Source organism: Dromaius novaehollandiae, chromosome 16 (assembly GCF_036370855.1).
Source record: "Dromaius novaehollandiae isolate bDroNov1 chromosome 16, bDroNov1.hap1, whole genome shotgun sequence".
Classification (NCBI taxonomy): domain Eukaryota; kingdom Metazoa; phylum Chordata; class Aves; order Casuariiformes; family Dromaiidae; genus Dromaius; species Dromaius novaehollandiae.
Genome location: NC_088113.1, coordinates 19,399,929 through 19,412,733, shown reverse-complemented (window position 1 = coordinate 19,412,733; position 12,805 = coordinate 19,399,929). Strand labels below are relative to the sequence as shown.

Sequence of the window (12,805 nt, the reverse complement as noted above, 5' to 3'; positions counted from 1 at the left end):
GGAAAGGGGGTTAAAGCAGGTTTGTGCCAGCCTTTGCCTGCCATTTTAAAAGGGAAGGATGTTTCCTTGGCAACGAGATGGATGCTTCCCAGCAGAGCATATGGCTTCCATCGACTTTGATTTACCGGAGTGTTGAAATGGCAGCTCGATAAGCTCTCCGCAGCTTTTATGTGTCCGTGCCCCGTGTCCCTATTGCTCGCGAGCTTTAGACCGTGGCTCTGCCCCTGCCACCCTGGTCTTGCTCCCAGCCAGTCCTGGGCTGGAGCTGGGATGATCCTGGGCTCGGGGCTGTGCCGTGGCCTCTCTTGGAAGGTGGGAGCCGGCACAGGGGACCCCGGCACAGCATCGCCCGGAGCCAAGGAGTCACCGGGGTGGGCTAGGAAAACCCGCCCTGCCTCGGTCGCCAGCTGAACGGCTCCGTGCCGGAGGGCACGAATAACCCGCAGCCCTCTCATCCTCTGCTCCTCCCCATTTTAAATCTTTAGATGTTTTCCACCTTTCACCAGCCGGTGACCTGCCTCCTGCAGCTTGCTATTTATTGTGTTTACAGGCACAGGGAGATGAGGCCAGGGAACAAATGTGGTGGTTTCTGAGCAGGGCAGTTTTGGGGAGCTCGTTTCCATGGCTCATTTTTGCTCTCCGGCATCTGCCGGCGCTGCCGAGCTCACGCTGCAGCCACCTCTCCGAGGAGGGAAACCTGGCGTCTCTCCTCCTTGCTGCTGCTCCTCCAGCAGCTGCATCTCTGTCCTGTGTCAGATCGGATCAAAACGGGCCAGCAGGTCCCAATACTAGGTGAGGACAGACGGAGACGGACAGACAGGGCGATCACGTGCGCCTCATTGCCTTAGGAACCGGGCTAAAAATAGCGGGAGCGCTTCCTTCGCGCGGCGGGTGCTGGGGCTGGTGCGCGGCACTTCGGAGCCAGCATGTTCGAGCAGCAGCTTGTGCGAGGCCCGGGCCTTGGAAAGCAGCCGCTTCGGCTGCCTTAAAGGAGCTTAAATCACGGTGCCAGCCTGCGAATCCCTGCGCTGCGGGGATCGGCGATGACGGGGGCTGTTGCTCCACGTGCCATCGATGCTGCCTGGGGTTTTAGGGAGCTAAAGGTGATGCAAAGCCGCGATAACACCTCCCTCTCCGTATGTGTCCAGGTGAGCCCCAAAGCCCCTGTTTGCACACCCAGCGTTAGCCCTTTTGCAGCTCTGATTGCAACCAGCCCCCGAAGCCGGCCAACGTGGAAGGCTTTAAAAATGAGGCTTCCTTGCGCCTGAGGTCCCCGTACTTTCCTTGGGTGGGACAGCGGCTTTAGCCTTGGCTGCCCGGCTCTCCATGCATCCCCTTGCCCGAGAGCAGCTCTCGCTGAGCCGGGGTGTCCCCTCGTCTCGCTTCTGCGCCTGGTCACCCGCTTGCTGCGCTCGCGTTACGCCGGGGGGAGAGGAGATGCTCGCAGAAGCGGTTAACCACCCGCCGGGGCTTCGCTTCCAGCGCGGTGCCAGGAGGCTGCTCCGGCGCCCCACGGACCCAGCACCCCTCCGCGGGTGCAGCCGTCCCGACCTCCTTCGGAAAAGTGGCTGTAAATCCCCGTGGGCCGGTGGGTTCTCGTTTTTGGTGCTTTTGTGCTGAGCTTGGAGAGTTGAGGACCGGCCTCTGGAAGGTGCTGAGCACTTCAAATCAAAGGGAAGGCAGCAAGGACTCAGCACCTCTGGGGTCCAGAAAGGTGTTGAGATGAACCAAAGTGCCCGCTCCGGTACCCACAGTTAAGGCAGGCCCAGAGCCCCTGCAGTTGGGTTTTCCGCCCAGGCAAGAAGAGGCTGTGCCGGGGCTCAGCACCGTGTGCGGCCTCGAGCCCTCATCGCTCTTGTGCACCGAGGTATCCCGGTAAGGTCAGGTCTGGTTTAGGGGCTGTAAAGCTAGCGGAGGTTTGGGCTTTAAGGAGGCATCGGAAGTCCAAGGGATGCTTCTGATCCTTGTGCTTTTTTGCCCGTGTCCATCAGCCTGTGCGCCATGCACACCAGGACACCGGGAACACCCCCGGGCTCTCTGTGTGCAACTCTACCTGGGCATTGTGTGGATTTGGAAGGTTAAAGGTGTTATGGAAGAGCTAAGTTGTTGAATTTTACTGGCGGCTTCTTGCCAAGGAAGAGGCAATGTTATGGCCCGACCATCACCCTTGCAAAGCGGAGGGGAGATCTTGCTGCAGCTCATGGAAAACACTTCCAGCTGGAGAAGGCAGAGACTGATGGTGAAGGACTTCCTAGAGTCATGTCTCCCAGAAGACATGAAATAGTGATATTAGCGGATGAGGATAAACAGAGCTTGACAGGCTGTTGTGATGCTCCTTCCTCCCCGAGGCATACGGGCTGTGTCAGCAGTTTTTCCAGGGCTAAAGGGCGCTGCCCGGTTCGGTGTCAGCTCTCCGGAGGTCTCGGTTTGCTCTGCAGCCTGTCACTTAGCTGCTCCTCGGGGCTGCCTGTCCGTGCGGCTGCTGCCCTGGTCACGCTGGGGCATTCCCCAGCATCATTCCCGCTCTCCGGAGCGGTGTGATGGCCCCGGGGCCGTGTTGGGCCCCCATCCTGGGGAGGAGCACGCGGTCCCGCTATTCCTGGACCAACCTAATCACGTAACCATGTTGGTGGGGGAGAACAGGGTAGAGGGAATGTGGTCCTGCAGATTGCAGTGCACTTATTATCCTCTCTATCCCAAAGCCATCGCTGGGTCATCGTCTTCGGGGCACTAAAATCAATAGACTTCGAAGCAGCTCTCCTGCTTGTTGCCTCTGGGCTTCCTCCTAATTGCCTAGCTGCGACAAGAGAAGTAAAATCAAATGCGTGGAGAAATTACCAACCCTGAGACGTTATACAGGAGGCTTGCAAATACTTCTTTATTTCTTTTCCCCAAGACTCAGTTCATTAAGTAAACTCTCTGATGAGCAAATGAAATTAGCAGTTTGGGAAGGTTTGCGTTTGACACTTGGGTGCTATCTGTTAGCCCTGGCCTGGAGGTGCCACTTTCTTGTTCCCTCATTATCGAGGCACGGGGTGGGGACGGATGGACACCGGGAAGCGGCTGGAGCAGCCGCGGTCCTTCCCAAGGCACCCCGGCTCTGCAAAGCGTTGCCTTGCTGAGCATGGGGCGAGGTGCAAGGTGGAGAAGCAGCTTCCCGCGGCAGCAGAGCAAGCTGGAGGCACTGCCGGGAATCGAGCCCGTTTCCCGAGTCGGAGCCTGCTACATGGGGGCTCCAGAAGTTGCCTTCGGTGCAGCCTCGGACTAACTGCTTAATAGTCATTTGTAGCCTCCAGACACTGGTGTTTGCTGTTCTGCTATTAAATAATATCATTCTCTGAGCAAGCATGCATCTTTGGTAGAGCTTACACCGCTTTGCAGAAGGGAGCTCAGCTCTGCCAGCCCGCCTTTAAGGCAGCATAAGCCATGGGCTGAGGCGCATAGAAGCAGGGATTTTAAAGTTAACACGAGGATTTTGAGCCACTTAGTTGCCTGTCGTGGGTCTGGGAGGTTTAACACAGCTTCCGAGGCTGGGGGAGCCGTTGCAGTGCCTGCGCCTCCGCGGGAGCCGTGTCGGCCCTTCCCCGGGGATGCTCGTTTTTGAGGTGCAGGAATTCTTGTTGCTGTCAAAGTAGCACAAAGTCAAGCAGCGGGAAGTGATGCTAAAGGGGATCCAAGGGAAAGACCTTGTCCTTCATGGGGAGTAAACCTCAGGCTTGAGTTGCATAGTTGATTCTGGGGCAGATATTTGAAAAATCGGCTACTATTCCTGTCTGCAGCAGGAACCAGCCCTGCGTATTTTGAGACAATCTTCCTATCTGCAATTAGACCAGAGCCTTCGGAGACCCTATTTTTATATATTCCCTTTCCCTGGAGGAATGTTTAGATGAGATGCAGCATTACATTTTACAGGGCGATCTTGCTTTTAACCCAGTTTTAGAGGGCAGTTAAGTCAGGTCAAGTGCCTTGTCCAGGCCTCTCAAAGAAGCTTGACCTCAGCAGGATGATTCTTATGCCGTGTTCTCAAACCGCGTAGCACAGCTTGCGGTTTCTTAAATTTATTCACTTTTTTTTCCCTTATGAACCTTTCTGACAAAGCACTGCAGAAAAACAGGGCTTTGCTCTTAAGAAACAGAAATAACTTTATCCTCATATAACGATAAAGGTTTGATTAAGAAGGCTCGTATTCCTCTACTTGCTGCTAATACCTCCTCAGAGGGAGGGAGGGAGCAGAGATTTTGGGGAATGCCCTGTGGGATCAAACACGGGCAGCGCTCAGATTTCAATCTGAATAATACTGGTATTGCATGAGACAGCAACTTTCCCTTACATCAAAATCAATGAGCATGCTCTGAGTAAATGCCTGCACAGACATTTTAAGAATTACTTAAATATTGGATATTTTATACTCTTAATTTACCTCCTGATGCACCACAATTGCACCGTGGTCTTTAGGGTTCTCTCGTATGAACTATTTATTCAGTTGCGCGAATATATTTCTCCCCACAAAGTTCTTAAAAGAAAATCTCTGCCCGGCGGTGCTGAGTTGCAGCAGCGGCAGGCTCTTTTGGCAGGTGCGCTGCCTTGATTAATACTGAGGGTTTTCCTCCAGACAGCCGGCTCCTCTGAGGCTGCGTGCAGAGTGCACGGTGAATGCGGAGACAGGCATTACCCAGTGATTCATGGTAGCTGAGGACAAAGAGGAACATTTGAGCTAGAACTTTGCATACATTGATTATTATTAATAAGGCTTTTATTCCGAGTTGAGTTGCCTTGAGTAAGTTAAACGATTAGAGCCAGGCAAGCCTTTCATAAGGCTTTCCTTAAATTTAACCCCTTTCCCTGCTGTAGATGTTCAGATCTCCATTATCCTTCTTCTCCAGCTTGCTTTTGTTCTTTGAGGCTTCAATCCAGGAAAGCTCTTAAGCTCGCTCTTGCTTATAAGTGTGGAGACACGTAATACTTTGCTGGATCGGAGTCAAAATGTGTCATGCAAAACCATTTCTGCTCAAATTCCCGCAGACTGTGAATTCAGCTTGGCTCTGTCTTTGGGCGGTCAGGGCGTATGATGCCGTTTCTGCTCTCCGACTGGGTTAGAAGCAGGAGGGAAAGGCTGAGAAGCTCTTGTGGGAACCGAGCTCAGTGGTGATGGACACTGAAGAAAACGTGTGAGCCTACATACTGCCATTTTTCTAACTGAGAAAAGCTTAAGGTGAGGAACCGTGAATGCTCCTTATCTGCACATAAAACAGAACGGAAACTTCTCAAAACTCTGCGCAAATGAAATCTCATTCTCCCCTCGATTCCCCGGGGACATAAACGTGCAGGCGTGTTTCAATGGATGCAAGGAGATCTACTGCTACACAGAAGAAAGACTTTGTGCTTGGGCATCAACATTCCTGTTTCTGGTCGTGTTTTTGTGGAAGACCCTAGAAAACCCAAACTGCTTCAAAATATCCTCCCATCGTTGCCACAGGCTGCCGTCGCACAGCAAGGAGGGCAGGTCTGTTCTTAGTCTCTGCAAACCTGATCCAGGGGCACAGCCCTGAGCTCGCAGGTGGCAGTGGTGGGATGTGGGATAGGGAGTAGGGCCAGCGTGGGCTGGTCGGAAGAGCAAACCCTCTCCTTTTCCTTCCCATCCCCGTGCCATCCCTAAAACACCGCTTGGACTCTACAAACCAATGTATTCCCTGTATTACCTTACTGCACCTCCCGGGCCTCCCTTGCTGTCCATGCCAGACCTCCTCTGGGGACACCTGCTTTCAGCCTTAGCGATGCTTCATTGCACGCTTTGCCCTGCTGTCCTAAATACAGTTTATGGCACTGTGCGAACAGAGTGCTCCTTATCGAAGATGTTCAGCTGGCAGGATGCACAGCGTGCCAAGAAGGCACAGAAAATTATTAACGTTGTCCCAGAGAGGTCTTGGCTGAAGATTTATTTAAGAGTTTATAGACCATGAAAGTTCTTGCCCCAGAGCCAGCCTTTGTATTGCCCGTAAGCAACGTTTTCTGCCCTCCTCGGTGCCTGGGGGGACTGCAGGGGTTCAGAGGAGCGATGTCTCGGCTGGGGGTTACGCAGCCTTTCCTCGCCACCCAGCTGGGCTACGGCAATGGGAAAGAGCTGGGCGCACTTAAAACTGTCATAAATGAGACACAATCAGGAGCTATATTTGGAAAGGAGAGCGTATATTAAGGCACAGGACTGAAAGCCAGGACTCCCAGCTTCTATTTTCAGCTTTGCTAGTGACAGAAGTCGCCTTGGGAGATGGTTTTGGCTGAGACTGAGGAATGTGGAAACCCAGAATGAGGCATCAAGGCTCATATTTAGCCTTGTAAATAAATAGCTGGGTTGCAAATCATGTCGAGATTGCTTACTTGAATAAAGATGATGGGTGCTCCTGGTTAGGAAGAGGTGCAACACAGCGTCCCCTTTACCCCTTGTAAGATCATGGCATTATCGGTGTTTCCCACTCTGGCACGTGTGTTTAAGATTCATTAGAGATTTAAATTTAGCCATACATACCTCAGTTCTGATTATGATGCTTTCTGAGTGCTAAAAGGCACTTTACAGTCTCTGTTCGTCTTCAGTATAGATGTCCTTTCACCTTGGTTTATTGTCATTGCTGCATTTTCACGGTGTCTAATTTACACTGAAGTTTAAGATAGTTGGAAACCAGCATTTCGTAGCAGCCACAGCAAATGGGTTGCTGGGGTTACAGATGGATTGCCCGTAAGCATTTGGGTTTTATTTTAGCAGAATTATCAATGCCTTATTTATGTGCCCAAAGTCATTTTCAAGTGTTTAAAATGTTTTAAGTTGTTTTCTATTGTGCAGATTTCAAATGCCTGTAGTAAAATACTCCTTCCCTTCCAGCTTTGCTCTTTCTAATTAAACGAAGCATTAATTGCTTTCCCTTTTCCAGTGAAATCCGACGAAGCTTGTAATGAGTGTGGTGGCTTGTGCTACTTCCTTCTGTCATATCCATCCTCATTATGTCCAGGAATTCAATTGCTAATTGTTCATTATCCCATTGGTGCTCTGTCAGAGGAAGGCCAGTATTTCTGCATGTCAACAGACATTATTTGAAAATATTTCAGGAATAAATTAAAGGGTTTTTCTATTATTATTCATATGTAAATGGACAGGTAGATTCCAAGGGTGTTTCTTCTGGAAGGCAAATTAGATATTAGCCTCAAAAGCTTTAAAATGATTCTATCATATACTTTTACCAAAAACAAACAAAAACCAACCAACCTTTCCCATTGACAAGTGATTTCAAGTATTTATTTTTGAGGGGGAGTTCAGTAATTTCTCTTCTTCCTTTGCTGACATGGAGCACAGTGGGTGTGAAATCTGAATATGCAGACTTTGTGCCTGGATTTATAATCGTAATAGGAAGCTTGCATGAGTGTCTTAAGTCAACGTAACCTTTGGTCGTAAAGCCAGACTTTGGAGGACTTTGGATTTATTCGTATTAGCTGTAGTCAGATTTGCACAGATGAGTCTTGCCTGAGCTTAAATGTCTAGGCGAGAGGCACCGGGAGGTCTGGAGCAGCAGCGGATGCCCGGTGCCCTTTACAGCCTCGCGCAGGAGCGGGTGGTGGGCGAGAAAAGGCAGCATCACGAAGTGTCCTGCCAAGACCTCCCAGCTTCCTCCGTGCTGCTCGTCTGCGTAGGAGACAGCGGTCCGTAACTGCGCTCTGGGCTTTGCATCCAGCCCAGGGTTTGAGAGAGGCCGGTGCTGTTTGCAGCCGTACATCACGTAGGACCGCGCTGTGTCTGCTCTGGAGGAGGATATTGTCTTCTCCAAAGCTCTAAGCAGAATTGGCATCTTTAATGTAAAAATCATTAGATGGGACATAATTAATGTTCCTCATTGCACATTAACATTACCCAGAGTCAGGCTGTAGACATAATTTGCTTTAATTAGATATGTAGCTTTAAAAATTAGATTCCTCCCAACCTCTACATTATTTATTGGCCTGTTTCCCTTTCCCTAGCTATCCGTTATTATTTGGAGCCCTTTCCTGCACTGTCTGGGTGCATTAGGGAAAATCAAAGCAGATTCGGCCTTTCTGTTACCGCTGCCCTGCTCCGTGGGAGTGCAGCGGAGGACATGGCATCCCCAGTGTGGACATACCTCTCATGGCTTCCTCCTTCCGCTCCACCTCGACGGGATCTGAAGCTCCTGCAAAGCTTTCCAGGGGACATGCAGCCTCCAGCTCTGTGGATTCAGTTTCCTTGCAAAAAGGCTTCATTTTCTTAGTCTCCTTTTCAAGCCTCCCAGGGGTTCGTGGCCCACAGGGCTCAACGCAGCAGCTGTACGTCGCTGAGGAGCTCTTTTGGGATACTTGGGCAGACAACCTTGCGAGGAGCCAGCATCTGCGTTCCTCCTTGGCAGGACAGCTGGCCGCGCATCCCCATCAGGCCTGAGGCAGAGTGAGCAAGCGGGGGGACATTTCTGCCCCACGTGGGGCTTGGTCCTGGAGCTCCAGTGGTCAATTGAAGTGCGGGAGCTGGGAATAGGAGACGGCACTTCCCAACTACCTGCCCGTGGAGCCAGGAGCCGGTGCCTTCGCCGGCACCTCCCACACTCGTCAGCACTGTAATTAATGTTGGACCCACGAGCGCAATCTGCATCAGGTCTTAATTGGGCTCCCCAGCAATGGGGGCCCTGGGGAACGTGGAGCCCAAAGCACCCGGGGCTGGAGCTCGCCTCAATTACAGCAGCACCGAGGTGGCCCAGGGGACACCCAGGAACGGGGCTGCTGGTTCGCACTGGGGGAAGAAAGCAAGTGGCCAAGTCTGGACTGCAGAGAGCCAGTTGGAGGTGATGACTCTGCTTTTCCCTCGTTCCAGTGCTACTTTGTGCTGAGTCCGTCCGAGGGGATCCCCTTAGCAAACGCTTTGTGCAAGTTGGTGTTAACCCTGGCACTTGGCTTTCAGGATGTCTCTGAGCGTTTTAGCTTTTGGTCCCAAGAACACAACCCATGTTCTATTGCGTTAATCAGAATATGTAGGCTTTTCTTTTCTCCCGATCCTTTTCCAGTATCTAATTTTTTTTCCCTTCTCTTTCTTCTTTCATTGATTATTCATTTGTTTCTCACTTCGAAGTAGGACTTTGCAGCAAAATCTGGGCCATGCTGAGAGCAGGGCTGGCTGACCCAGTTGCAGCTCCTCTCCGTCAGCAGGCACAGGCTTCACTCCCCTCTGCAATGGTTCGGGCAGCAGCTTTTGCTGCTCCCGGAGTGGAAGGGCACTAACCCACACGAGTTGCATGGAGGGATGGATGGAGTCCATTCAGCTGCAGGGCACTTTGTGGTGGGGCTTGTGTATGGCAAGGTCTTTAAAATGGAAATATCACCTTAATTTCACTCGCACCAAACTCAGGGGTCCCCTGGTAACAGGACCGCCAGACAACTTGTCACCTTGGGTAGTTTAGGGGAGAAAAACTGCTTTTGATGAGACCACAGATGACAAGACCAGGGCATCGTGGATGAAATCGCAAGGGACATTTTATTACTCTTTTGGAGTTGTCCTAAGTGCCCGGGTACCAAAGCAGTGCGAGAAGAGGAACTTGCTCTGAAGTGAGCAAGGAGGGACCTGTCCTTGTCTTGTCTGCGCAGAATTTGGCTTCTTACTGGCAAAGTGCAGCCTGCGTCGCGATTCATCTGAAAGTGCTCTTCCCTCCGCAAGGCCGGGAGCTTTCAGCCTTGCCTGTGGTTCAAATGAAATGCTGCAAATCCCTCTCCTTTTGCTTGTTACCGTGAGGTTAATGGTCATTGCGAAGCCACAAACGCGAGCCGGTGGTGTGAAACGCCTCCGTCTAAAGCAAAGGAGCAGCAGCCGCCAGCTCAACCGTGCCTTATAAATATTCAAAATCCAGTCTGTAGGAATGTGAGGCAAAGCCAGACAGCTGAATTATTTAATGCTTTTAAAGAATGCAGCTTTTAGTTTCTCCCTGCGCTGGCCTACTTTATTGTATCAGTAAATCGATCTTTAGTAAATTAATTTCCCTCCTTTTGTTTGAGCGTGTGGTGGTCGCTGCCGGTGGATGGAAACCGCCTCCGTGCACAGATGCCAGGACACCTCCGGAGCAGGGGCTCAGGCATCAAATGTCAGAGCAGAATCAAACTCGTGTCATTCATTTTGTGGCTCTTGATTTGTGTTGGTGCATCCGACATTTGTGAAAAGTGCAGAATGAGCAGTTTTGATGGGGGATAGCCTGGCTGTAGCTGCAGATCCGTGACCGATGGGGTGGCCCAGCGCTGCAGGGAGTGTTTTGGGGCCATCCCGCTGGGAAAGTGGGCTGGGGATGTGTTGATACCTGCTTCGGACCTGGGGTCATCCAAGACTCACTGTGCTTATACAGCTTCAGATGGGGAATGCGAGTAGTTAAATGTACTTTATCTGAGATCCACCTTTATTTAGTCCCTCTGTCATGTAACCTGTACTTGGAAAGTGCCTGGCTGAGTTAGGGGCGCAGGTCCCTGGAGGAGCAGAGAGTGACGGGACCTGGAGTAGAATCGTAGGGGGCTTTTGGGAATCTCCTCCATCGTTTCCATGGCAAACACAGGAGAGGCTGAGCGAGCGGGCATCGGAGCGGGATCCCCCAAGACCCCTTCTGGCAGGGTGGTCTGTGTGGCAGCTGCAGAGCCAAGCGGTCGCTTGCGCCCAGCTATTTCACACCCAGCCCAGTGCTAAGAAAACATCTCCTGGACTTGAGCAGAGCCCTGCTGCGTCCTGTGCCTGTGTAGCTACGCAAGAGCCACCCACCTCTCGCAGTTGCACTAGAGCAAATGTTAAAGCTTGCCAGCCCTTCCAGGCGATAAAGTGTTAGTCTGGTACCTGCCTAAGGAAGGAGCATTAAATCCCTCCGAGAAGGTCCCACCCTGGCAAGGGCACCTGGCTGGGAAGCGGAGTCTTGCCCCGTGCAGCCTTCCGTGGATGAGGAGGTACAAGCAGAGCAGGAGAGGTGTTATCTGCGTTCCTGTTCAGCCTGCGTTCTCGCTCTCCTTAGCCACTCTGCTCACCTGTTACGGTGTTAATAAATGAGTATTTCCCTGCTTGTCTGCATGCCTGTTGAAAGCATATTGCAGGGAGAGCTGACAGTTCCTCAGTTACTAGTCGTCTGCTGGCAGGGGAAGTGGATCAGTATTGGTGAAGCTGGGAACAGTCCTGTGGGCCCTTCCACTCACAACCATTCCAGTTAGGAAAATCACAGACCTTGTTTTCCCTTTTTACACTCAAGTTCTCCCTGGAGATTGAAAATCACATGTGAAATGATGCAGACTTTGAATTAACTGAGAGTAATAAACCCAAAAGATGTGGCGAATGTATGGCCGTGATAAAATGGACTGAATCAGCCTCGAATGCAGAGCAGTGATTGATGCAGCTTCAGCCGCTACCCAGAAGTTTCTGTCACACCCTGCAAGAGCTCAGAGTGGCCGAGTGCCATGGAGGAGCAGTGGCTGTTGCCTTTCTCAGGGATGTCCAGAAATGCTCTCTGGGTTAGTTTGATCAAGCGTGCAGAATTTCTGCTCTGGAGACTGACGTTCTCTCTTTCCTTTCTTTCCTTTTCTTTTTTTTTTTTTGTGTGTGTGTTATATAGTTTTCTACTAGTTTTCTCCTGCCTGGTGCTGTCAGTCTTTTCAACCATTGATGAGTACCAGAACAGCTCTGAAGGGGCCCTTTACATTCTGGTAAGTTGGGATTTGCAAATGAAACCATCAGTAAGACATTAAAAGAAAGTCAAAAGCAAACACACAAATAGCTGAGGTTGAGGGTCTGTAACTGGGGTGAGAATTTAAACTGTTGCATGTTTGCAGGGGTCCGTTGGGAGCCACAGCTGAGGAGTAGGAAAAATGGAAGAAAGAGAGGAATTTTATCAGGATGCACAGGAATAATTTGAGCATAGTTTTTAAAGGATTCTTTAAAAACTCTCTTCCTGACGTTTTTCTTTTTTTTTCCCCCCAATTTATCTCCAATTGCACAGTGCAGTAGCAAGACGGATCCAAACTGGAAAGCAGTTTGATGTCCATTTAGCAGTTCCTAGCATTTAAAGCTGCCAACACGCCGCAGTGGAAGCAGCCAGCGTCGTTACCTCGTCTCCCACACGACACGTTTCCGCAACTATTTCATCTGACATAAAGCTGGAGAGTTTTATTCCTTAAATAGCCCGGCATCCCTCGCGCTGACAGTTCGGCTCCCGCTGAGCGAGAGCCTGCCGAGTCCCTCCACGCGCAGCTACGGTGCGGGGCTTCCCGAATTCACCACGTTGCCTTTTCTTTGGCCCTTTCTTCCTCTCCCCCTAGTCCCTACCCTACACAGGTATCAAAGGACAGCTCAGCCTCATTGGGGCTTGTCAGGCCAGAAAAGGCTGTAACGGCGGGGGGGAAAAACCAAACAGCTTCATTATTAGGAGCTTTTCCAAGGCACTCAAGCTTTTGCATTGAACGGTGAAGCCCGTTCCCCAGCTGGCCGCTTGCTAGCCTAACCGCCTCGTCCCCTTCGCAGGAGATCGTCACCATCGTGGTGTTCGGCGTGGAGTACTTCGTGCGCATCTGGGCGGCCGGCTGCTGCTGCCGGTACCGGGGCTGGAGGGGAAGGTTAAAATTCGCCCGCAAACCCTTCTGCGTCATCGGTAAGCTCTGCCGCGCCGCCCGGGACCGGGCAAAGCAAACCGGCTATTGCAGAGAGGAGCGGGAGAGCCCACGGGAGCGGCCGGTCGGAGAGCAGCACCTTCCCCGCGGGGGGAACGTGCCGGGCTCCTCTGCGGGAGAGCCGTGCGAGGGGACAGGGGCT

The 12,805-nt window shown here is 51.6% G+C and overlaps 1 protein-coding gene across 4 annotated transcripts in view; it reads left to right on the top strand.

The window, feature by feature from the left end:
• The window catches only part of KCNQ2 (potassium voltage-gated channel subfamily Q member 2), an 81,042-nt gene that overhangs the window by 16,962 nt on the left and 51,275 nt on the right, over positions 1–12,805 (top strand). For all 4 annotated transcript variants that reach the window (XM_026092917.2, XM_026092914.2, XM_026092916.2 and 1 more), the window contains exons 2-3: positions 11,613–11,703; positions 12,518–12,644. In XM_026092917.2, coding sequence (XP_025948702.1) covers positions 11,613–11,703; positions 12,518–12,644 — 218 coding nt within the window. The remainder of the gene's footprint in view (positions 1–11,612; positions 11,704–12,517; positions 12,645–12,805) is intronic.